The 25,499-nt window shown below is 36.8% G+C and overlaps 1 protein-coding gene across 1 annotated transcript in view; it reads right to left on the bottom strand.

Moving 5' to 3' along the window:
* Nucleotides 1–317: 317 nt before the first annotated feature.
* The window catches only part of KDM7A (lysine demethylase 7A), a gene marked incomplete at its 5' end in the record, with an annotated part of 40,256 nt that continues 15,074 nt past the window's right edge, over nt 318–25,499 (bottom strand). Inside the window, 11 exons of the mRNA XM_009649233.2 lie at nt 318–4,519; nt 5,173–5,449; nt 6,589–6,674; nt 9,162–9,370; nt 9,518–9,666; nt 11,936–12,033; nt 15,963–16,120; nt 16,651–16,775; nt 18,172–18,381; nt 19,261–19,350; nt 23,710–23,801. Coding sequence (XP_009647528.1) covers nt 4,425–4,519; nt 5,173–5,449; nt 6,589–6,674; nt 9,162–9,370; nt 9,518–9,666; nt 11,936–12,033; nt 15,963–16,120; nt 16,651–16,775; nt 18,172–18,381; nt 19,261–19,350; nt 23,710–23,801 — 1,589 coding nt within the window. The remainder of the gene's footprint in view (nt 4,520–5,172; nt 5,450–6,588; nt 6,675–9,161; nt 9,371–9,517; nt 9,667–11,935; nt 12,034–15,962; nt 16,121–16,650; nt 16,776–18,171; nt 18,382–19,260; nt 19,351–23,709; nt 23,802–25,499) is intronic.

Genomic DNA, 25,499 nt, shown 5'->3' with positions numbered 1-25,499 from the left:
TTTTTAAAAAAAAGATTCACCAAAGCATTGGCAGCAATAGACATTTCCCAGCAGAAGTGACAATACATATCAATATAATCTCTTAAAGTGATCCCTTTCATTCCCTTCCCACAGCATGAAACTCTTATGGCTTAATTTATATTAAAAGTAGAAAAAGTCTTTTTTTCCAAACAGAAATGCAGCCTATGAAGAACACGCATTTCCTTATCAGTGCTACTTATATTTCCCATCCACTGCATGATTTATCACTCATACGCTCCCACAAAGAGGGTTGCTAGGGTGTTTTCTGTTGGGTTTGGAGTTTTGGGGTTTGGGGGTTTTTTTCGGAAAAATGGATGTTGCAGCTTTTAATCTTGTTTAACCACAAAGAGTAAGGCCCTTGGTTCCATGTATATTTCTTCTGTGAAAGCATAGCTCTGGACTCACTCAACCCCAGAGCTACAAACAGCTTTTAATGGTCTGGAAGTATTACGTGAAAGAAGCTCTGGAAAGACACTAGATTTGGGGGTCATGGTGGGGGTGTGAAGGGACAGGTGGGCATGTGGAGCCTAAACAGGGCATTAGTTATAGGCTTGTAGTACCGGGTCATTCTAGCTTCAGTTCTGCTTAGTCTCCACAATTACCAAAAAGGGGTTAGCAAGATTCACATCAGCTCTGACTCTGAAATCCTGCAAAAATTTTCAACATTTACAACTTCATGGCCTTGTGAATGAAGGTGGCTTATGCCATACAGCAAAGCCTAGGGAAAGCTGAAGCTTCTTACATGTGATCATGACACTGTGCTCTCTTACATGTCTTCTAAAGGTAACACAAGCACTTCAACCACCAAAAAACCAAAACCCCCGAAGTCCCCCATGTGATCAGAAAGCAACAATTCTAACTCTCAACATCTAACCCTTTCAAAATTGTCTTTAAGAATGGATTCATGTAGAGTATTACAGGTTGCATAGGTAATCTACCTCAGAGGTCAACAAAGGCTACCTTGTAGCCAGGGTTTATTAGCAAGTATAGTAGGAGAAGAAAAGGGAAAGTTGCTGGAAAAGTCTTTGATATAGTTTCTAGGTGGTCTTTCCATTTTCCTGTTTGTTTCCTTTTCTTTTTAATTGCAGGAACGTGAGAACTTAGAGAATGGGAAAACCCCTACAATATTTCATTTCCTATTGTTCTATCTACAAAAAAATAATTAAGTTTTATGCCAAATCCAAGTTTTTGGACTTTTTTCAAAAAAGATTTATCCTTGAAAATGAGTTACCATAGCAGGCTTAATTCTCTTTGTTGTCCAGTCAGTGTTCCCTACTCCCTCCCTCCCTCTTCCACCCCAAGTGAGACAGCAAGGAAAAAAATTGGGCTTTTTCTCTCCACTACAACAACACAAGGTTCAGCCCACCTACAGAAAGATCGGTGCAGTAGTGTTTCCATCTAGAACACAATAAAAATATCCCTACCTACAAGTACACAAAACAAGTGAGGTCACCACATCCTCTTCATGAGCTACCAGGAGACTTTTTTGTTTCCCCCCCTTTTTTTTCTTTTTTCTTTTTTTTTTTTCTTTTTAATACTGCCCATCATGGCAATTTCTTTTAAATTACTTGTTCTGAGGTGGGACATCAGAATTAACTTCTGCTGGAAGCATGGATATCTGAAGAAAATGGGAATGAACCTCTGCCTGTTGACAGCCTGTGAAGAGACTATTACATAAATTCATGACAGTGGAGAGCCACTTTGGAAAAGAAGGTAGGAAGTAGAGTAAAGAAAGAACAAAACCAAGAAGAAATAATATATATGGGTCCAGCCACATCTGCATTCCAATAGTAAGATACAGATAAATAATGCGGATGGTCAAAAAAGAGACTTTGTGTAAGCCAGTCACATGTACAAGAAAGCATATTCCATATTTTAAAATTCCTTACTCCAGATTCTATTCTGGCATGCTCCTAATTCGGGTAAGTGTTCTCAAAAATCTGTCTTTAAGGAGAGAGCGCTCATTCTTCATTCTGCCCCGAATCTGATTGCTGCCCTAAACCGGAATTTTCTATGCTTAAAAATTATACAGCCAGCAAGAAGGAAACAGTTTGGTTCAATATGCTAAAGCTAAAACAGTTTCCAAAGCCTGACAGGCATTAATCCATTTGCTCAAGCTTAAGCACAGAGAATATTTATATGGGTATATATTTTTAACTGATATTGACAATACAGTTTATTTCTTTGACTTTGGTGAGAACATATTAGAAGATAGTTAAAATATTCTCTTTTAACTATTTCCATCTGGAAACCTAGCACCTGAGAACAGCAAGTACTTATAGTCACTTTCAGCACCTGTAGAGTACCTCTTAGCTTATCTTCTGCTTTTTAGAAATCTTTTATTACCTCCATTCCCAATAGTCTAAACAAGGTTGATAGCTTGCATTAAATTAAAAAAAAAAAATTAAAAAACTGAAAACATGCTTTTGTGAAACCATAATTAGCAAACAAAAAAGGTTAAAAAAATTCACCATACACACACGCACAAAACTTAAAGTCAAGTCAATACAACATAAAAGCAGGACTGCAAAAACGACTCCTAAATTATAATTTTCAAGCTCCAGAGGAAATAAAGCCATGAAAGCTACCTGACTTATATGCAGTTGCATTATGTTTTGATGTTTCTAAATTTAGAAACAGGGTAACATAGTGCTAAATAGTTTTGACCCTGCACAATCAAAACCACCTGACATCAGAACTACTTCCATAAGTTTGTAAAGGCATTCATAATTTAGCCTAGATAAAAATAACTCTGCACAAATATTCTGGAAAGTCCAACTGAATTTGTTTTTAAACCACAACATGAGAAAACAATTCCAGTATAGAATATGGAGGAAGGAAAAACTGGTATGGAAAGTTAAATCAATTCAATGACTTGGATAGCTATGCCTGGGTATTTTTTTACTCTTAGTAACCAAAAAAACCACCCCCAGCCAACCAATAAGATCGTTGTCACTAGCATATTAATGTTTTCACTTTGGCTGGACCCTGCAAAATGCCCTTTTTCCAGAATCAAGTAAGAGTATTCTCCTTTCCGCCTTCATCCCCATCCCCCAAAAGATAAATATTTCATTTTATATTACAGAAAAATACAAATTTAAAATCAAAATTATTTACAGTAATTCAGAATCAGCATTTGCTATCAGCTCTGTTTGAAGCCTGACACAAATGATCATTCTGATACCAGTAAGCTACTTAATGCTTATATACGCACCAGTTAAGACTTATAATTGGCTGTCTTGCCCAGCTTTGAAAGCAACACACGTTCTCCTGCCTTCCTGACTCTTCAGTAAAATGTCTTTGAAGTATAATAATATTGTAATGCTTCTTCTATGCTACATTAAGTAATATGCCAAATCTTAAGACTGCAACGTATATCTTACGAGTTTTTTCAGAGTAATTGTTTTGAAGAAACATTTATCTTAACTGATGTCCCCATTTCTCCAAAAAGATGTATTAGGTTTCCCTCCTTTGTACCAACTGTTAAATAACCTGTACAAATACAATTTCAGGGAGTCTTTTTACAGAAGAAAATCATCAGAGATAGAGCATCAGGAGGAAAAGTATGCACTCCAATTTGGAGGAAAGGGGTGCAGTTTAAAACAAGTTAGCTACTGGACTGACATAAGAAGATTCTTCTGTCTTTAGGAGTCTCTTCTAGTCCATCAAATAAATAAATCTGTATAAAAGAGGACAGGTCAAAAAATAATCAAGCTGGCAGAGAATATGCAACTTGCAAGTCAACAGAAGCCCAGCCAGAAGCTTACAAAAAGCAGGGAAAAAAAAAATAAGATTCCATATGCCTTAATTTAAAAAATAATTAATAATGCATCTCACCCCTATTTAAGACTATAACCTGAATATCAAATTTAGGAGTCCAGACTAATCACAATTAATGTGGCTCTCCACTGCACCAAACATACATTATCAAAACAACTAAAAACTTTCACATTCTTAAATCTAAATAACCCCCACAAAAAAGTCCTCCAAATAAATAGGTTTTTAAAATGAATTTAAAAGTTGTCAAAATCTATCAGAAATAAATTATTGATAAACCACCTTCATCATCTTCCCCTCATTAATTAGGTCAGAAACTACCAGCAACAAATGATATTTAAGCCCTGATGAGAGACTATTTCTCACGGTCCATGTCTCTCTGAAGATTTCCCCATTCCCATATGGTTATTGCTGAGCAGGTGTGGCACAGTGAAAATGCAGCATTGGGTTGGTTTTTTTTTTGTTGGTTTTTTTTTTTTTTCTTTCTCGTTTTTGTTCATCAGGCAGTGTTTTATATGGTACATGCAAGTCTGCTTCAAGCAGAGGAATAACAGCAGCTCCAGGCTCTGTTGACCTCAATACTGGTCTGTGTAGGAAAGACAGCAGTAGTAGAAGTAGCAGCTACATTAAACAAAGAAGCGTGCATGGCCATTCCGGTTCAGTTTCAAGATCTTCCCAAGGCGCTGTTTAGCAGTTGCCATTCCTTTCTTTGGACGTTTGCCTGAAAAATGAAATCAAGTGCTTCAATCAGGAATTTCAGAACAAATTTTTGTCATTGTAGAACAAAGATGAAAGCCAGCTTTCAAGCTGAAGCAGGCAAAATTTTCAACTGAATTGTTTTTAAAAAAAAAAAAGCAGCTCTTCATTTGTCTGTTTGGAACAAAACAAACAGGGACTCAGAATTGTAAAAAAAAAACAAACAGGAATTGTTTTCCCTAAACACTGGCTAGCATTATCATAAATAAAGTGATTCTATTATTTACAAACGTTTCCAGTCTAGGGAAGGGCAGTGGGTGTGGTAGGGGAGAATCTAAACTGAGCTTCCTGAATTTTAAGTGTCACAGCTTTTAAACCTTCACTTCAATAAACAAATCTGATTCAGGCCAGTGTTTCAGACTATAGTTGTGGTTCTGCTCCCTGTAATAAATGCATAACCTGCACCACCTGCAGAGGCGCAATGGTAACTATGGCCACACACCCAGTTAGAGCGCTCTTATAATGCCCATTTTATATTTTTCCTCAAGGTCTAAGTTTGTCCTTTCTTCAGTTTCTGCATAAAACAGCTTTTTGATGTTTACAAGCTCCTTTTCCTAGACTTTGTTGTCTTTTTTTTTTCCCCCGCTCTGGCAAGAGAATGACAGAGATAAACATTACCTTTTGTCGCCTGGTTGCTGATAGGGGGTGGATTTGATGCTGGCCTCTTTGTTGGATGAAGTGGTACAGACAAAGATGTTTCACCATACGGCCTGTCAGGGCTAAGGCTGCCATCACTCAGCCGACATTCTCCTTGAATTAGATTGGAGTCTCGTGTATACTTGCCATGCTGAAAACTCAAGCCGTTGTTATGGACTATACTTCTGTTTTCCTGAACCTTATGATTGGCTTCTGATGCACCCTCTTTCTTGTTATATTTTTGAGTTTTACTTGTATCCTAGTATGGAAATGAGGAAAAGAAAAAAGGTGGATGTTGATAGCTTCTGGCTACAAGTTCACTCCAACTTTTCTAATTATATAATGTATCTTTGAAAAAGATTTTTCAGTTCCACCAGTGTCTGACCACTTTATGATTCCATCATTTCTTTTAGGACAGATACCTCTTAAAATAAGATACAATATAGTATGCCTGTGCAAACTTTTCGATATGCACTCAAGGGCAATGCTATAGATTAATTACACATACTAGTGTACTCAATTTCACTGCTTTTTGGTTTTAGTTTGCAGCGATCAAAACAAATGCAACTGCTCTTGATTACACTGGCCACTATAGCAAGCCATATGATAACCACTGACTACATAAACATGCAACTAGTTTTCAATATTCAGCTGATGAGAGAACAAATACTAAACTGGGAATTACAGACTGTAAGGAGTATCATGTAGTTAGATATTCATACAAAAAAACCTAAAAAGCATGCAATTAAAATATAGCTATTAAATAGCACTGTTGTTTTGCAACTTTAACTGTTCTACCATTCTATTTATTTAATTGCTTAATTGTTCTAATACTTGTAATATGGACAAGTTTAGAAATACTAAAAAAGTTCAGAGTATAAGACACACAACCTTTCGTTTACATATTCCTTGCTGGATTCCACCTGGACAACAGAAAGCAAAAATATTCCTACCTGCCGGCTGTTGAAAGTTTGTATCAGTTTGGCAGTACCAATTTCCTAAGCAAGTATCTTTACTATAATTATTATCACCAGGTTCCACTTGTTCTGATGCTCTAGTTGGCAATAACAATGAATGAACAATACACTGTTTCCCCAGTTAGACTGAATGTAAATTCACACTTTTTTATAAAGTATGTTTTATTTTTCAAAATAAGCATCTTAATACTAGCCGCTACAACAGAAGAGAGTTTGAAAGGAAAAAAAGTAAAAATCAAAACAACAATGAAAAAAGCATGACAAAAATTTAATGCTCAGTTACCAGCATCAGAAGTATCTATTATCAGATATGCAGTGTGGAAAGACCTGTCCACCATGCTTTCTGTACTTAGAGTTTCATGATGTCTTTTTCCTATAAAATTTTTTGTGTTCAAAATGTTTAAAGTATCTATTGCTTTACCTGAGGGGTAATCCTCGAAGCTTCATTCAGGTGTCTAGCCCATGCTGAAGTCCCCAAGTCTCTTTCCTCATCCTTCACAGACCTACCTAAAGAGAATTTCAACAAGTTTAAATTTTAAAATCAAGAACTAGGAATACAAGGTTAATTATACATTTGAATAACTTAAAATTAAAACAAGAAAGAAAGGAAAATACAATGGAAAATATTTCCTAGATATAAAATAGAAGTTGTTAGAGCTGCTCAGTTCTACAGACTAAATTCAGAAAACAATCTCACAGTATCAATACACCTAATTAAAGATCCACATACCACAGTAAGAAGGTCAGACCAATATAGTTGTTCAAATTTGAAAGTACTGATGTTGAAGACCGCTAACTTTCTTTGTTACGCTACAGTTTTCAGTTTCCTACCATGGCTTTCTATCATATGGAGTTCATATGAAGATGGACATTGTCTTTAATTTTCAGGTATTATTGATTGTACTGTTTCTAAGCACTGACGTGCTATTCAGGTACAACACATGGAAGGTCTACGCTGATAGGCCTATAGAAGAAGTGTCCACACTGAAAACACATTTACAATACAGTTGCCTTGTAAAATTAAGGGTATCCCAAGACACCAATTCAATTCAAATTTGGAGAGATCAAAAGGTTTTGCAAAACCTGCTAACTAAGAAGCAGTTTCATCATCTTCATCCGTGGAGTTTGATACATCATAGAATCACAGAATGTTTTGGGTTGGAAGGGACCTTTAGAGGTCATCTAGTCCAACCCCCCTGCAGTGAGCAGGGACACCGCTAACTAGATCAGGTTGCTCAGAAGCACGTCCAACCTGGTCTTGAATGTTTCCAGGGATGGGGCGTCCACTACCTCTCTGGGCAACCCGTTCCAGTGTTTGGCCACCCTCACCATACAGAATTTCTTCCTTATATCCAGTCTAAACCCTGCTTTAGTTTAAAACCGTTACCCCTTGTCCTGTCACAGCTGTCCCTACTAAAAAGATTTTCCCCCTCTTTCCTATGGGCTCCCTTTAAGTACTGAAAGACCACAATAAGGTCTCCCCACAGCCTTCTCTTCTCCAGAAGAGAATTTTTTCCCAACAGTCCATGTGGTGCTATATTTTAGATTTGTGGCTAAGACAGTGTTGATAACACACCAAAGTTTTGGCTGTTGCTGAACAGTGCTTGCACAGTGTCACAGCTTTCTCTTTTCCCACTCTTCCCCCTGCAGTAAGTAGGCTAGGAGTAGGCAAGACATTGGGAGGGGACATAGCCAGGATAGCTGGCCTGAATTGGCCAAAGGATATACCATACCATACCATATAAAGTCATGCTTGACAATAAAAACTGGGGTAGATTAAGAGGCAGGTGGGATAGGCAATCTTCCAAGGTAGTCACTGCTCAGAGACTGGCTGGGCATCAGTCTGATTGCAGAAGATGGTGAGTGACTGCCTTTGCACCACTTGTTTCTTTTCCTTTCTTTCACTTACTGTAATGCCTTTATGTCAACCCACAAATCTTCTCACTTTTGCTCTTTCTATTCTCTCCCCCATTCCACAAGGGCAGGGGGAGAGAACAAGTGGCTGTGTGGGTGCCTAGCTGCTGGCCTGAGTCAACCCACCACAATTTAGAAACCTGGATACTATGTTTTTCATAAAGTTATAAAGATGGAAAGGCACTGTATGTGTCTGTGTGGTTTGCTGGTTAGGGTTCTTTGATGTTCTTGGCGGGTTTATTTATTTACTTATCTGGTTGGCGGGTTTTAAGGTCATACAGCTTCAATTACAAGAACACAGTCCATGACATCACATTAGGCCTTCGTCTTATCAATTCATTCTATTTGTTCCACATCAGCAAAGCTATAATCCTCTTCCATTTTCTTCTCAAGCAAAGAATTTTCAAACATAAAGACTCCCTCTCTCTGCTCCAAGAAGTGATTTTGATTCCTTTCAGGGGATTAGTGTTAATGTTCTGCCGTCTGTCATTTCCAAAATGCATTTAACAGATGTCTGTTTTCCACCAACATCAAAATGCCACTGACAAAAAAGTTACCTCTGAATTCTCATCTTCAAGATTAAAATCTCCTTTGATGCACTGTATTCATAGCAGAATTTCAGGAGTAAAGCCAAATATGCCTTCCAAAGACACATGAAAAATCACCAAGCAGATTCCCATGGATATCTAAGTAACACACATGCCATGAAAGCTGCAACCATGAAGGTTCTGTCAATCTTCTCTGAAGAAGATTACACTTTCAGTAAGGAGACTACACTTTCAATTTAGCCATAACTTTGCCACTCTTGTAAGGATGCCATAAAACTTTTGGATGGCAGTATTTAGAAGATGCATTCTGATAACCTCTCAAACTAAGATGGTCCCAGTTTTCAGAAGTAACATTTACTTTTTATAGGAAAAAAACCAAAACCAAAACAAAATCAAAGAACACATCTTTGTAAATGTCACTCTGATTTACTTAAAAACTTGACTACAAAACTAAAAATTTAATTTTAAGTGCTTATTCTGAGCAGTTTGTTCAAGAGCAGAGAGCAGCAGTGTCACTAGTACAGATACTTACCACATTCTATTGTTTTGTGGCTCTGAGATGGCTGTCTGTCTTTATGCCGACTTCTGGGGTAGCTTCTGTGTTCCTGAAGAGAGGTTCTTTTATCTGTGCAGTCTGTGCTTTGAGTATGACCTGGTAAACATGTAGTATAGTGCAATCCTGCCATAGAAAGCATGCCCTGAATAGCTTCTTCTTCTGTACTTGTCGAGGTAGGACATTCCCTAGAAAAATAAGAAAGTATTAAACAGTTCAAAACAGAACCCTAATTTTCCCTGAAAGAATGATTTTTACATTGGTATAAAAGCAGAACCATAAATATGTGCAAAAAGGTCTAACAGCTCATAAACAAATGCCCACAATGTCCTTACTTTTTACTGGGAGTTTCATTTCTGGATGGCTTCTGGGTATTTTGACAAAGGTCTCGTGTGACCTTAGATTCCTCTTTGAAATTTGATGTTGCTTCCTGTTTCTCTTCATCACCTGAGCTTTCTGACTCCTCTGTGGAGGAATCCTTCTGCTGAAACAAGAGGAAACAGTACGTAGAATGGTCACCATGCCTCCTAAATAGAGATGCTACCTTAATTTATGCTAAGTGAAAAATTCAAAAGCTTCAGAAGTCTGACTTTTTTTTTTATATATAGTATTCAGAATGCAGTTACTTTGAATATAGCAACTGAGGTGCTATATATCCAAATCTTGTAACACTGACGAGTACACGCTCCAGCAATATAAAAATCTTCGAAAACCATTTTCTTACAGAAAACACTACACATGTTAAACCATACACAAATCATTGGTACTCTCTTTAAAGCATTATCTTCTATATTCAAAGTAGAGATGAAATATGGAAGTATGGTTCCAGGCAGCAGCCAGAATTGATGCCTATTACATATAACGGGACACAACCTGCCCCAAGTAACTTTCTGATTCCTGCTCTCACAAAAAGATAACTTTCAGTAGCAGCATCTCTCTTACGAGTGACAGAAGCTCTCAGGTGAATCCAGAACACAGCAGGAAAAGAGGCAGAGCAGCTGTTCCTCTCTTACAGTGGCACAGCCTTATTTCATGAATAGAAGGGCTTTCCAGCTCCTGCTGAGATTACAGCTTGTATGGGCAGGATCTTCTCAAAGGTGGAGCAACCATATGTGACTCAATATGCTTTTACATGAACCAAGGGCTACAATAGATACATCCCATCTTGGTAATTCAGACTGATCTATTTTCAACAAGTACAGAGAATGCCACGGTTTTTTTTCAAGCCAAGGAATATACATGACAATCAATAAAAGTGTTGAAAGTGGAAGATCAGAACATGGAAGAATCATAATCCTTCAAGACTGACACCACTGTCCCTATCATCAAAAACAGAACTGGAATGAGTGAAGTATATCGTATCACCAAGGGATGTTTTTATACAATAGCTTCATTCACAAGAGCAGCTTGTTAATCTTTGACACTTGGAAAGTGACACAAATGGGCAATTAAATTATAACTATGACTCAATGTTAGTAATAAAGCTATTATCTTGTTTTGTTAAGATCTCCTTTGGTGCAATAGAAAAACATAAAAAGGATTTATAGGAGCTACTGAGATAGTTCCTTCTATATTCTTCTGCTTCTTAATTGCTAATAGTATCTAATGGAATAATTTTTCTGCATGTTTAAACTTGTCTTTTGTAATGATATATCCACAATGACCTATGACAGTAAACAGCATTAATATAAAATATTTCACTCAATGACAAAGTCATCCAAACCTGGCTACATTCTACTGTGAAGAAGTAGTATATAACTTCTGAATAACTATTGATTCTGAGTCTTAAAAAAGGAAACCTGTTGAGCCAAAGTTGCTGACAATGCAGTTTAGGAAACCAGAAGAAGCCACATTATGAAGGTTCCTGTCACTTATTGCAATGTTTAGATAAGGTAATGATGGAAGACAACAAATATTAAAAATAGTCTTGACCACCATGCAAAAAGTAAGAATTTGAAGACTTGCCTTCTTGTGAAGTGTTATAATAGGCTGATGATTGAAAGTATTAGCTTTCCAGAAGCACAAAACAGAAGTTTTAGGTAATCACTCCACCCTACTAGCATTTTACTGCTATCCAATTAAAATTGAAATTACAAAGTCAGAGCACAAATTTGCACAGGAAAAAATCATAAAAATATTTGTAAAACATACACACATTTCTAAATACTAAAAGTTGTATTAAAATACATGTGTGTAAATATATATACACGTACACATGTGTGTGTGCATTTATATTTCGTTTAATTGTAAAGACCTTCAAATGGAGGATTCCAAATTATTTCACATAGTCTAAAACACCTCAGTAGGATTTAGCCACTTCGGCTTACTTAAAAAACTGAGGGCCTATGAGATTGTTTCCATTTAACCATGCTCTAAAATGAAACTGTGGTAGATACTCATAATGCTAACGATGAAATTTAGACTTGTTATAGAAGAAATGAACAAAGCAACTAGGATCTAACTTTTCTCAGACTTTACATGTTCCAGAGCAGGGTTCATCCTTTGCCAGCCCCACTTTAACGACAAAGTTGATCACAAAATTTGGCTCAAGATAGCATGTCTTGTCATTTTTCTCAACACTAGAATAAATGAAGAATGAGGCAGAACAGTAAGTTTGAGATATTAACTTGAAAAAGAATTAAATAGTTTGTTTCTGCTCTTTTAACATAAACTTAGACCAGATAAATTTGAAGTGAGCGAGCAAAATAATACTTAATTGCTTTATTAATTTCTGTGATTTTTTCTAGCTATACCTGTGTAGTGCAATCAGGCTCAGATTCTTCTGAATCAGAAATATCAGAGTACTCTGAGGATCCATTCCTGAGTTCTGATTTCACACTTTCAAAGAACACTGAGGAGAGAAAAATTAAAATATAAGACCCAACATTTATTACATATAATAATTAACAATTATTTTAGATGTGAAGAACAAGGAACACGTATTTAGTTTTTAACAGTCTGTAAATAAAAGCACACCCACACACTGATCCGGTTCACAAGTCAAGTTCGTTTAGAACTCCAGTGAGTTGCCTGCTCTTGACCAATAGACTCCTCGTGCAGCTCACTGTATGAAGCTGGAAGAAGATACATCAAGTGCAGCAGGAGCATATACTTTTTCTCTCCCACAGAGCACACACTCCACAGATGGCACCTTGGGCAATCTCTGCTTTTGTATGTAGGCTAGAGTCAGAGAAGTGGCTCTTAGAAAAAGTTAATTAGAAGTAATCTTCAATATTACTTTGTCTCAGACTCTTTGAACCTGGAATTTCCTTCTTTAAAAATAAAAGCAGTTCTACAGAAACACTAAACATGAAAGTCAGAGGGTATTAAGGGATTTAAAGATATAAAAAAAAAAATCATTGCGTGACTTGCAATTTTAGTTTTACATCACAATTTACTGGCATATTCTGCCTGTTTTATGCTACCACAGCCACCAGTCAGGGTTAAAATGCAAACCTGTTAAAGAAGATTAAAATATTACTGTGATGATGATATAGAATATACTTGCATTGGTTTTCATCACAGAAAGACCTGAAGAGGAGGAGAGGAAATACCAACCTTAGACACACTTTTTGATGTACCAAGATAAAGTACTAATCAGAGAATGAGGTGTCAAAATAGACGTCAAAAACACTGGCATATGACAAAGCAATCAATCAAATCAGCCACCTAGTCCACACGGTTTACTTTTAAGTGCTGTAAGAGCTTAAACGTCAAGTAGCTGAGCAGCTCTAAGCAGCATGTATTCTTAAAAGACAGCATATGTCCCAAACAACCATGACGTGTAAGCATTCGGAATCCAAGGCTCACGGTTAGCGGGTTGTATACCTGTGTCAAGGCTGCTGGCAGAAATCTTGATTAAGTACAAATTTGTGAAAGACTAGAATATGCAGTTTAACCAGTGAAAGTTTTTTGGAGAAAAGCCAAATAGAATAAGGTAGTGGATAAAGAAAGCAACACAAAACTTTTTTAAGTTTTCAAGTGCTAAGTTTCATATAAAATCATGGTGAAAGCAAACCAACATTTTAACTTGACTTGTCTTGATTCCAGAGCTAATTTCTGATTTGTGTTGCTTTCAGCATAGTTTTATATGAGACTACATAAACAGAACACAATTCTTCATAACTCATTAATTATGCAAGCATAAAAGATGCACCTGTGACCCTATATGCACTGCAATTCTAGTAGGATTTTGTTCCTATTGTAGACTATGGCAAAGCTCATAAATAGGCATCAAATATATTTCAAGGGATATTATTAATTTCTAAACACTGCCTAAGTGGAAAATATTTTTAGAGTCAGAAGAAACCTAAGACTGAGACAGGTTATCAGAAAGTGAATAAAATTAACATCTGGGACTGAAATCTAGAGAAGACTAATTAAATTTAAGATAGCATATGTGACATAACACACTGTAAGAGCCTCAAGCCTGATCCAGTTTGGCTATGCCAATATTCCTATATGCACCCAAACCATTGTCCTTTTTACCACTTCTTTATTTTGTAAGCTCTGTGCAAAGCAGTCAGAGAATACCTCCACAATTTTCCTTCTGCCTTATATCATTCACAAAACCAGGGAAGCTGCGTTCCTTTATACTCCTCTTAAAAAAAAAAAATCCCAATTGCTTTCCACCCCCGCCCCCACCCCACTTTCTACATTCCCCTGCAAAAGACTACTATGGTTTTCCCACCCTTCTCTTTCACATACAGGTTTCAGATGTATTTACCAATCTTCACAACAACATGTCATATATCATTAGAACCCCCTCACCTCTCCATCCAGGAATGCTATTTGTAACTGAGCTTTAAAAAAATTCCAGTCTAAATATACAAGTTGGGTTTTGCTTTTTTTTGTTTGTTGTTTTTGTGAATTATCTTGGTAATTACTACTGTTACTTTAAAATTAATGGGTCTACCCTCAGATAAAGTTATGGTTCTGCATGCTTCCAGAAACTGCGAGGAAAACTCCAGAAATCAGGCAAATGAAAGCAGTCATTATCTGTAATATAAGGCTAAGCTACCGTGAATTCAAAAAAATATCTTAAAACACCTTCCCCTCATCCACACAAAGTATCTTGCTCTGTTAAGCACAGCACTTGATCTTTGTCTCTGTGATAACACTGGGTCACCATTTAGAACCAGGATCTTGGCATGACAAACAAAGCTACATAGAGCTTCATCTGATTAAAGGCATCTCTCTGCAGACATTGCCTGTTGGCCTAAACCCAGTAAGAACAATGGAAGGTGGCAGCTGTTACAGAAACAGGTAGTTCCTTTTATGGAATTCTCTGCAGAGGAGTATCTTCTCTCTCTGTAAACCTTCACTGAAGGCAAAATAATCAAATGTAGGTGATCTTTAATAGGGAAGTTTGAAGACTCTCACTATTGAATCAAAAACTATTGAGAGTACTCAATTTCTGGAAGAACAATCTCAGCATTCACTTCTAGTTCCAAGTACATTACTTACATTTAAATATACACTGCTGTATTCATTATGTATCAAATAAGAGCAACAACTTTGAAGAAAATCTACCATTTGCCTGTATGATTTAATCTTTTATTCAAGTGTCAAACTTAGTTTAATTTACTTAGTTTAATTCTGAAAGTGGAAAAACACCACATATGCCTAAGCCTTCACTCAACAAGCCGTTGGCCTTGTTGGTTCTCAAGTACCCAAGAGGGAACTCTTTCCTGTGCAAATTTTTAAATACTGTTCTCTGTGACCTTTGGAAGCACAGTCAACAGGGATTACAAATTGCTTTGTCAATGAAAATAATTAAATATTTTATGCAGACTGACAATGGACTCAAATGTTGTTACAGATTGTTGTGCAGGAAACTAGGGGAACTGTAAGTCTCTAGAGGAGTCTTGTTATCTTTTAAGTGTTGACCTCAGTTTCCTAATACATACCCTCCGCACCCTTGTAAGTTCTACTTTGAAAGGATGTGACTTTTATAATTAAACAGAGAGCTGAACAGCTAAGTCAGGGACCAACCTGCATTGCACACAGACAGTGCTATTAAAAATAGGCACTGAAAACAAGCATTCAGCATTGATACTTTACTAATACACTGTGTGATCAGCACTGCTGAAGACTGGCAGGAAAGCTTGAGGCTACAGAAAGACCAAAAATGATTAACTCCTAGTGAAGGATGGTTTAAAGTATTGGAAAGTGGTGTTAACGTGTTTTACAAATAACCTAAATTCTTCCCCAGGCTTGCAGATTATTAAAAAGGTTGAAAGTGAAAGACTTTATTAATGCTAAATTATGTTTGATCTCTTGTATAGAACAAACCTATTCATTAGCAAAATACAAAAAATTGTATGATCAAGTATGTAATCACCAAATGGAACACAAAAATGAAACGTAAGAGGTTTAAAATTAGCTGCATGTTACGATCTTTTATTCTCTACAGTGAATGATGTGATGAACTCTTCATACTTAAGTATATTTTGGTCAAGAAAAATCAGCATTCTTACATTATGAAACAGACCAAAGGGAACAAATACTCATCTAGAACACCAACTAAACCTCCCTTCTGAAAAATGCTGTAGAGAGTACTCAAGATGGCACTAAGGGAAAAAGGTTTTACTTTTCAACTCTATCCTGTTATCACCTTCAGTAAACAGACAGTATTTGACAAATGTCAAATATTACTTCTCTGATCTGTTAGTTTATCCTCTTCATACTTTGGTGATATTTCATTTGGGCTTCACAACAGTTAGACACGCTTCAAGATCATCAAAATGTTCAACTGATAGGACTTGAAGACAAGCTTACTGTTCAGTGGTTTCTGGGCATCTGCATTCCCTTCTCCTTCTAATCCTGAGGGCTGGTCTTCTACCTTAACAGTCGTTTTTTTCGACCTTGTCCTGTCATCTTCATCTTCACTATCTGCTGTGTAAAGACTTCGATCTGTAAATGGGCGCCTCTCATCTCTGTCTCACAAGAAAAAAAAACATGTTATTCATACAAACTTAGAGCAATTGTTTTCCTTTCATTATTTACAACACTCTCTCGGGATACAACTGTAACGTTCTCTTATGCTCATCTCTTCATTCCAAATTGTACATATTTCCATTTTACTCCCTCTACAACTGTCTCTTCCATAAAAATGAGAATTTTTACACAAGAATATTTTTAATGAGAATCACTCTAATAGATGGATACAAAACAACTGTTTCTACTTTGAAGCATTCCCTTCAGTACAAACCCAACTGAACAACGGAATGAAATACTTTAACAAAGGAGCATGCAGAGAATCTCCTCCTCTTCACTTCATAACCGTGGCTCTACTAGGGGACAACAGACACAACAGGCAACACATTCCTTTTATATTCCTAATGTGAATCTTACTGGTAAAAGGGAACTTAGAGCTCCACAAACAGCAAAGAAATGTTTATTAATAATTAGCATGCTCCGGACCATAATGACTAGGAACAAATGATCCACAACCAACACTTCGTACCTAATTATTCTTCCATTTGACAGCAGAAGGCGAAGATCGTTGTCTTTTGTTCGCCATTCAGGTACTGTAGAAGATGGCTGAAAGGGCTTGTTAAATCTCCCGTTCAGTTTCGAGCTTGCGGTATCCTAAAGATGTAAAAGCAGTGTTGTTTATTATTTAGTTCTGTAAATCCAATTGTTTTTTCTGCACTCCACAAAAGCTTAAACTCGGCACCAGGATGGTTACCGTCCTGATAAACAACTGAAGAAAACTCAGACAAAACATATTTGGATATAAAAACCAGCATCTTCTTCCTTGAATCATCTACACTCTCCTGAAGCATCTGAAACAACTACAACTTACTACAACATTCCTTTTATGTCTCCTTTGGAGAATTATCACTGTATTCAAAACAAATACCAAGAAAGAGAGGCAAGCCAAAAGCTGGGCTTGGAACTGAGAAGTCAGCTCCTGGATTGGCTATCTGGTCACTGGCATTAGTATCCTCAAACTGATTTACAGGACAGTAAAACATCAACAGTGGAAAGTAACCTGCCACAAGCAGAACCTTCTTAGCTCCAAGCAATTTACTTTTGACACATACTCTGAAGCAATTGGCCATACACTTACGTGCCAAACCAGGAACATGTAAAATAGTGGGGGTTTTTTTGCAAGTCAATACTGACAGTGAACAATAATGTTTCTACATTAAATGACAATGACTAATACTCCTAAACATTTGTTTGTAGCAATGGATTGCACAGGTGAACTATTTGTGGTAAATTTTAAGTTCAGCTTCCTGTCTTTGGGGGCTAAATGAATGTCTCTTGTTCATGCCTTATGAAGATCAATATAAGGACCTAAATCAGGATTTCTCCACTATGACAGTCAATCCTGTCACAACTAAATTTGTCAGCATTTCTTATATTCAGAAAGCTACTTATTTCCTTTCATAAAGCTACTTATTTCCATTATTTCACTCCTCCCATTTCTGTCACTGTTTTTTGAAATAAGGTCATCAAATCTGAAAAAAAGAATTTTTCAAGAGACTACATTTTTCTCATTCACTCCATGATACCTCAGTGATACAGGAAATAGGAACATGACCAAAAAACAAGGCTAATCAAATTACAGTAACTGAACTATACGAAACAGCTATCTAAAAACACATAGAGAAGCAGTCTGGCCGAGAGCCTCACCAAATCAAGGCTTTGCAAGCTCCCTTTTCTTCACAGAACTGATTCAAAGCAGCACTTGATAGCTACAGCAGTCCTAATTCAAAAACTATACTTGAAGTAGGTAGTGGATTCAAGGCACCTTCTGAATCAAAAGGCTGAAGGAACCTCCACAAAAAAATTACCAAGAAAGAGAAATTCCCATCAGGAAAACTCAAAAGAACGAAACCGAAACCAAATCTATCCATGTCTCATATGATAAAGAGTAGTAGCCTGTATTCTTAGGCGTGTTAAAAGCTTTTCACTTTCAACAGAGACTAGAAATCTACTCTGGTTTTATTCTTGTTGCACGTAACTTCATACTTGCCTCCTCCCATGGTGACATCTCCAGCCTTTTCAGTACCTCCCTGGTGTGGAGTTCCAGGATGTCCAGATTAGAAGGAGTTTTGGTAGCATGGTCTCGCAGTTTCCTCACCCTTCGTCTGGAGTGGTGAGGGGAAGTTGTTTCATGTGAAGACCGTGAAGTTGGACACACACCAAGAATTCCCTGAGTTTTAACTAGCTTGCTGTTTTCCTCCTTTAATTAAAAACACATATTTCAGAATAGTCTCAGAGGAATAAATCCACATATTTAAGTACTGCTGCTTATTCATCTAATTAAATGTAAATTATATAAATACAATTGTTGGACATTTTGGAGAAGTACTATGTATTTCTTAGGGATTTGATGTACAAAGCTTAGTTCTACTGCATCTCTCTTCCAGTCGGGGCTTTTAAACTCTCCCATAATAGTAGTGCTTAACACCAAAAGTTACCACCGAAACTAAGGTTTTATTCATTAAGGCAGCATAGCATAGACATGTATTGTACCCAACAAATTACATTTCTCTTCAGTTCTCAGAACTGTTCTCTCCACATGCAAATGTGAGAATTTTTCAAGAATCAATATTCATTAAGGAATAAAGGAACAAACTACTGGTATAGGAGGTGAAAAAAGAAAGAAAAAAAACCACCCACTGATTATATAACACATAGGGACAAAACATAAGAAAAAGAGCAAAAGAGATGACAACTGGATCGGAGCTAAGAAACAAGAGGGTTGGAGAATGGAATATACACAGAATTTCAAATTAAACTCTTCAACAACGTATTCACAATAATTATTTTAAGTAGTTATAAGTGAGAGCATTTTAGAAATACTGACCTACAAGTAACTTCATCATTAAAAATCTTTAAAAAAAAAGTACATAAAACAGCCTTGCTATGCATTTTCTTTACCTGAAATACCAATGGCTCAGTATTCCCAACAGTTTTCCTCTAGATCTTCTATTATTAAATGAATGTTAAATAAATTAAAAGGTGAATATAGTCAATCAGAAGCATAGTTACTATGGAATTTCCTGATTCAAAGATTTTTTTTTTCTGCAGGATTATGTAGTGTTGCCTCTGTTCTTACCTCTACAGAACGAATCACTTTTGAGAGCTCTTTTATGAGATGCCCAGGCCTAATGTTGTCTGGAATTTCAAAGGCATGTTCTGTTACAAGCTGTATGCAAAGGGGGGAGAAAAGATACTTAATTAATTTTCTCAGATAAAAACTGAAGTAGTACTAAATAAATAAACAAATCTATAAGGAAAAAAATTAAACAGAAAAAACCAGATTATTTCCTTTAATAATGACTGCAAGTTGCCAGGACAGATGCACACACACACTGAAGCTTCCAGTACAAGCTTTAGAAGACAGCAGATACCCCTCTATGTCTGATGCTCAGGGTACATAAGGGGAGCCTCGAGTTCGGTCATCCCACAGCTTCTCCTAGAATCTCTAAGAATCCAAAGAAGGTGTAAAACAAAGCCATACTGACAACCACTTCATTTCCCCCCCCCTCCCCCAGTACAGTAGTCAGCTTCTTTTTTTCCCTTTAGCACGGTCAATATAGAGCCATACTTCAGAAACTCATTAGAGTAGTGACCTTCAAAATATCTAAAGACTAAGGGAATTTCACTGTGGCAAAAATTTAATGTAAAAAGCAAATCAAGAATAATACTGAATAACCCACATGTGGATTTTTTAGAAATCTGCATCACATTTGACTTTTAAAAATTACCTGCTTAGCTTACTTAAAATCTGGTAGGTTGGAGAAACTAATTAAAAAAATCATCCCCTATAAAAAATTAGGATGCCATAACAGTTTATGTTCCCTTTAATCCTCTGAAACAGTATCAAAGACAGATTTTCTATTTGTTTATTACCAATCTGAGGAAGTCCAAAAACTCTAAAGTTAGATCTAGTAAAAAATATGTTTAATATTTTGTATGTACAGTTTTAAATTTGCCCCAAGTTTTTGTTAAAACACTTTTAGTTAAAACTAAACAGAAAATACTGCACTCACACATAGACCAGAATGAGTGACAAGAATTCTGCTATCCCCTTAATTGACTATTTAAATGGAAAAATATCCCACAAACACTATCAGCTACCCACATTTCAAAAATGAGATTCAGCAGCAAAATTATTGCTAGAAGCAATTTGATACTGTACGTGCATTTCATTGAACCTGGCTTCCTCTCAGTCATAAAAAACAAATGTTGCCCATCCCTCCCCCGCAGACAAACCAACAAAAAAACCAACCACGGATGTATAACCATGCCATAACCATTCTTTTCAGTGCCATTAATTCTACAGGAAAGATTAAATCAGCTGCTATTGTTTACCATTGTTTAGTCTTTGAACACATCACCTCTACACATCTACACTTGGGAAAACACAGCACCACTGTCACTAAACTGCATATTTCCAGCAAGCTACTGGTCATTTTAGGACCATTCAGTCCTTTCTACTTAAGGACTTCACTCTGCCAAAAGCCTCCCTGTCCATGAAGACTTCAAGAGGAAGTGACTGATGCAATCCTCCAAACGACTGACTTCAAAGTTTCTCTGGTTTAAAAACACTAAAAAGCCTTCGTAATGCAAACATAGTTTCAGAAGTAAATTATTTTGCAAGTATGATTTACAGTAACTCTTTGAGCAAAGTAAGTTCCACTAGCAGGCTCCCTTGTTTGCCACTGTAAAAGGTACCTATTTATGCCAAAGCTTTCTCAATTAAGCTGTGGCAGGGTAATTATTTAAAAAAAGAAAAAAAAAGAAAAAAAAAGAAAAAATATCCCTCCAAGCAACTTAAATATGTGAACAAATTCAATGGATACATAACCTAACAGTCTGACAGAAGTAAAGAATGAGCAGGAAATACAAATACCTACAGACACCATACCTGAAAAATTATTATCATTATTGAATAATTTTTTTTTAAGTCATCTCTGAATACTGCCTCTTGGAAAATGAACAAGCAGCTTTTGGGACTGAGGAATTCTCTTGTACTAGGGAGAACAGTAGCAACAAGAAGGCCTAAGTATGTCAGATGTAATTTGCAGGTAGAGAAAATAATGAAAAAAAGGCTATGATTCATTCAAGAGCTTCAAGAAATGGTTTTGTAAATGTTGGAAATACACAGAGGAAAAAGAAACTTGTCTTAAGTCAAGAGATACAGATAAAAAAAGAGTCCTGGTTGGCAAATGAATCCATGTACGTCTGGAAACTAGCATCACTACAAAGTATATGAATACTTAAAAACACACACACAAAAATAAAGATAAAATAAAAATAATAAACCCCACATCCTTACAAAAAACCTCCTTACAAAAAAAAAAAAACTATTTGTTTTTTCCTTTACAACAGCCATTAATATTTTTTTAAAAAAACACAGAACAGTTGCCCGCAATTATCTTACTGGTACATGAATCAAACATCTGAAAAACTGAATGAGAGACCTGTTTCTTATGCAAGCTGGAGTTAAATTCAAGAGCTCAGATGACTGGATAGGTCATCATCTTTATTGCGTACATCAATTAACCTGCAGACTGATGATCTGCACCAAAGCAATCAGAGATACACATACTGATAAAAGCCTTGCACAAACTGAATTCAAATCAAGATATGAAAGCTAAAAAAATTTTAGTAGCACTCAATCTCTATTCTCAGCATCTTGTAATTTTTGGCAGTTTTTAAATATTGCAGAAATTAAGATACTGCTGCCCTGCTGAAGATGAGTTTGAAATTCTCCAGCAAATAGTTTAAAGCCATTCACTAAGGTAATTCACGTATGTCTTGAAAAGACATAATCCATTATATGAACGTGAAACCTCATGAGCAGGCTTCTCATTTGTGGAGTATTCATTTATAATTTCTTTTTCAGAATCCGTCTGCAATCTCCAGCATGAGCAGATCATATAGCAACATGCAAAGCTCCTCCTGTCTTCAGCTGCATATAACTACAATCCTATCATGCACACGGCCTGCTGCAGAGAAAAGATCAGTTCACTTATGAAACAGTAGCTAGAAAAGCTGGACACAAACATGATAGCTGGTGGACAGCAGACAACATTGTGGCCAGATCACAGATACTGTGCAGTTTCCTCACAGTTGAAGTGTCTGATCAGCCAGTGGTTTGGGAATACTCATGGGTCTCATTAATAAGCATTCAGAATGCAGCACGTGCAATTCTTTTTTTTCCACAGAAAAGTAGGAAACATATCACATTCTAGATGTATTAACCAAACTACTTAATGAGCTACTAGACAGTACACAAATGCTACAATACTATGCTACAGCAATCTAGAAAAGAGGAATTCCAATCCAATTTCAAATTAAAATACAGATTTATACAGGCTCTGTTTGATCTCAGTTATCAGCAGTCAGATTACTCAGCCTGCTTATTATCCAGGCCATGGATGCAGAGATAGCTTGGATTCACACATGGTTTAACAGCTTAGGCACAACGTTCTGTAAATAACTGCTACACTACTTAATAGCTAGCTTTGATCCCAAATGGCATAGACAAAGAGACACTGGAGAACCAACTCAGAGGTGTTACACAGGCCCAGCAAAGGTTCAACTGGAATCAGTAATGCTACGCAGGCTGGACCCCAGCTGATTCCACGCAGAATAACCAACTCTGTGTTTGCACCTCGTGTTCAGCTCCGCAAAGCTTGTTATGTTGGATGCAGCATTGTGCAAATATCATACCTGGTGTATAATAAGTTCTCTTACAAGGAGAACTTGCGGGCAGAAAGACCTAACAGATCTCCAAGAGCCATATCAAGTCAGCATGACCAGCAACAAACTAGAATTAATAAGCTCAGTCAGAACCAAACTGCCAGCCAGTGAACAGCACTTCCCAGAAGCACAGGTTCCAAGAGGGCTTATTAGCTCAGGCACATGAAAAAACACACAGAGTTAGGCCAGATCCAGTGCTGTGCCAAAACAAATAAGCTTTCCTGGAGAGCAGAGCACCAGCAAAGCCAGCACAGATGACACATTAGGGATTTTACAAGAGTCAGCCGATGTTCAGCTGATTCTCTGTTCAGAGAGAGTATTCAACTGAAATTAACATACTTACCTGAATCTAAACCAACTCTGCAGCAGTACAGGTGTACCTGAAATGTGCTCTCTGAAGCACTGACATTAATGGAAAATGCTAAATATCAGGGCATTCTATCCCTCCATTGCCTCAGACTAGAATGAATCAACTATATAAACAGATTTGTTAGAAAAAAGCCCCACCTTATCAGCTTATCCTCTAGCATTCTTATCCCATCCTGATTTTACTTCTGTCAGCTACAGTACAAGAGCTTATTAATTGTTCTAAAAAGACTTTATTAGCATCATGGAATATAAAATTGTCACAATGATTCTTCCCCAGATCAGCCGTACAATACTCTCCATAGAGTCTTTCGGTACTCATTAACAGATAAAAATAATCCTAAACTTTAAAAGGGCAAAGACCTTCCCTTTCTTCTAAGTCAAAATAGAGCTCATCAAAACAGCAAACAATATCACTTATACTTACCTCTTTTTTCATCCATAATTTTAAAGCAGTAAGTAAAGCCTTCACTCCTTGCACTAAATAGCCTGGAGGCTGGAAACCATCTTCCCTCAGTTCTAAAACAGATACAAATACCAATTTAGAAACACACTAACAATGAAAACAATAGAATGATACCTACCCTTCAGCCAATAACGTTGCCATTATGCAACAGCACAAGAAAGGAAAAATTGTGCAAGCAAATGAAACATGACATCCTGTATCTCTGTACAGACTGTAACCAAAAAAAAAAAAAAAAACCAAAACCAAACAAACAACCCTAAAGTGATTCTATGTAAAATTTTCTTTTTTTGACTTATTCTTGGGTGAATTAGGGATAGCTTACAACATACTAAAGGTCAATTAGAACAAAACAGATCTAAAATACAGAACAAGAGAAAACATATTTGAAGAAAGAAGTAACTTTTATTCCATTCAGAAATATTTTAGTCAAAGAGGACCAGAAGGACGTGGGATGTATCTCTAAATTAGAATTCCTATTCCTTATTCCCGTACATACAGCGAATGGTTCACACTAGCACACTTCCACTCCCCAAACATTTTCTGTCACCCTTCCAAATATCACAGTTCTCCCTCACACAGTTTACATAATTTTTCCTCCCAAAATCAAAAGGGACGGGGGTTGGAAATCAGTCTGCTACGGAAGCTGCTCTTCTTAAGAAAGCTGGTGCTCCCAAGTGATCCCAATTCCTTCTCAATTTTCTCTTTTCCTTCATGGGGAAAAAAAAAAAAAGGGAAAAGAGAAATCTTCCACAAAGAGTCAAAAGCAGATTGCAACCTCCCCCCACATTCCTAGCAAATATTTCCACTTGTCAATAGCAAATGGAGCAACACTAGAACTATTTGGCTCATTTTATTCCCTTAAAAGAATACACTAATAAAACACTATTCTTATGGATAAGGTATTAGTCTGCTGGCAGAAAAAGGGAGGTTCTGTTACTGAACAGCCATTCTTCCCTCCAAGATGCCTCCTACTTGTTAAAGGGTACAAGAAGGAGTGCAGGCCTTTGAGCTGCAGCAGAAGTCTTTCTGCCCACTAGCTGCCTCTGTTGATAAAATTTTGAGAATATGATGCAGCACCACAGGCTGGATTTTTTTAGCTGCAACAGGAAAGACTGCATGATGTAAGAGTAATCAAAAATAGTAAGTATCAGATAGATGAACAAGTTACCTATTCTGAAGCCCCAAGAACTATGAAGAAAAATAGTTTAGGCAAATGCCACAACACTTACAGTATCATAAAACACTTCTTGCCAAGGAAAAGACAAAACCAAAATGTTTATGACCCTGTTATCATTTCATAAAAAGAACCCAAAAGATACATTGTGCTGATGTTGCTTAATGACCTGAATTTCACCTAAAGTACTGCTAACAACAATGCATTCAACATTTCACAAGTTGGTCATCACCATTACACAACTGAACTGGTATCATCCCTTATTTATAAAAAAAAGGATTCTGATTGGTAAACAGCTAATTCACATGAGTCTTGGTGCCAAAGCCCAACACATTCTTCTCTCTAGCCATGGAAACCTCAATTTTGATTTTTTATGATGGATTTATAAATCACAGCATTGTTCTGCAACAAAATATCTGCTAAGCCATAGATTAAAAATAACATGAGAATAAGCTTCATACCCCCTCCCCTAAGACACAAGTCACAAGAGGCTCCTAGCCTATGTACTCGAAGATTCATGGGATAAAAAGGGGAGGGAGAAGAGGGAAGGAACGGACAGGCGACACAACTCATAGTT

The sequence above is a fragment of the Egretta garzetta genome, unplaced genomic scaffold, assembly GCF_000687185.1.
Source record: "Egretta garzetta isolate BGI_Z169 unplaced genomic scaffold, ASM68718v1 scaffold321, whole genome shotgun sequence".
Classification (NCBI taxonomy): domain Eukaryota; kingdom Metazoa; phylum Chordata; class Aves; order Pelecaniformes; family Ardeidae; genus Egretta; species Egretta garzetta.
The sequence above is the reverse complement of the archived record's forward strand: the minus strand, read 5'-3'. Positions and strand labels throughout refer to the sequence as shown.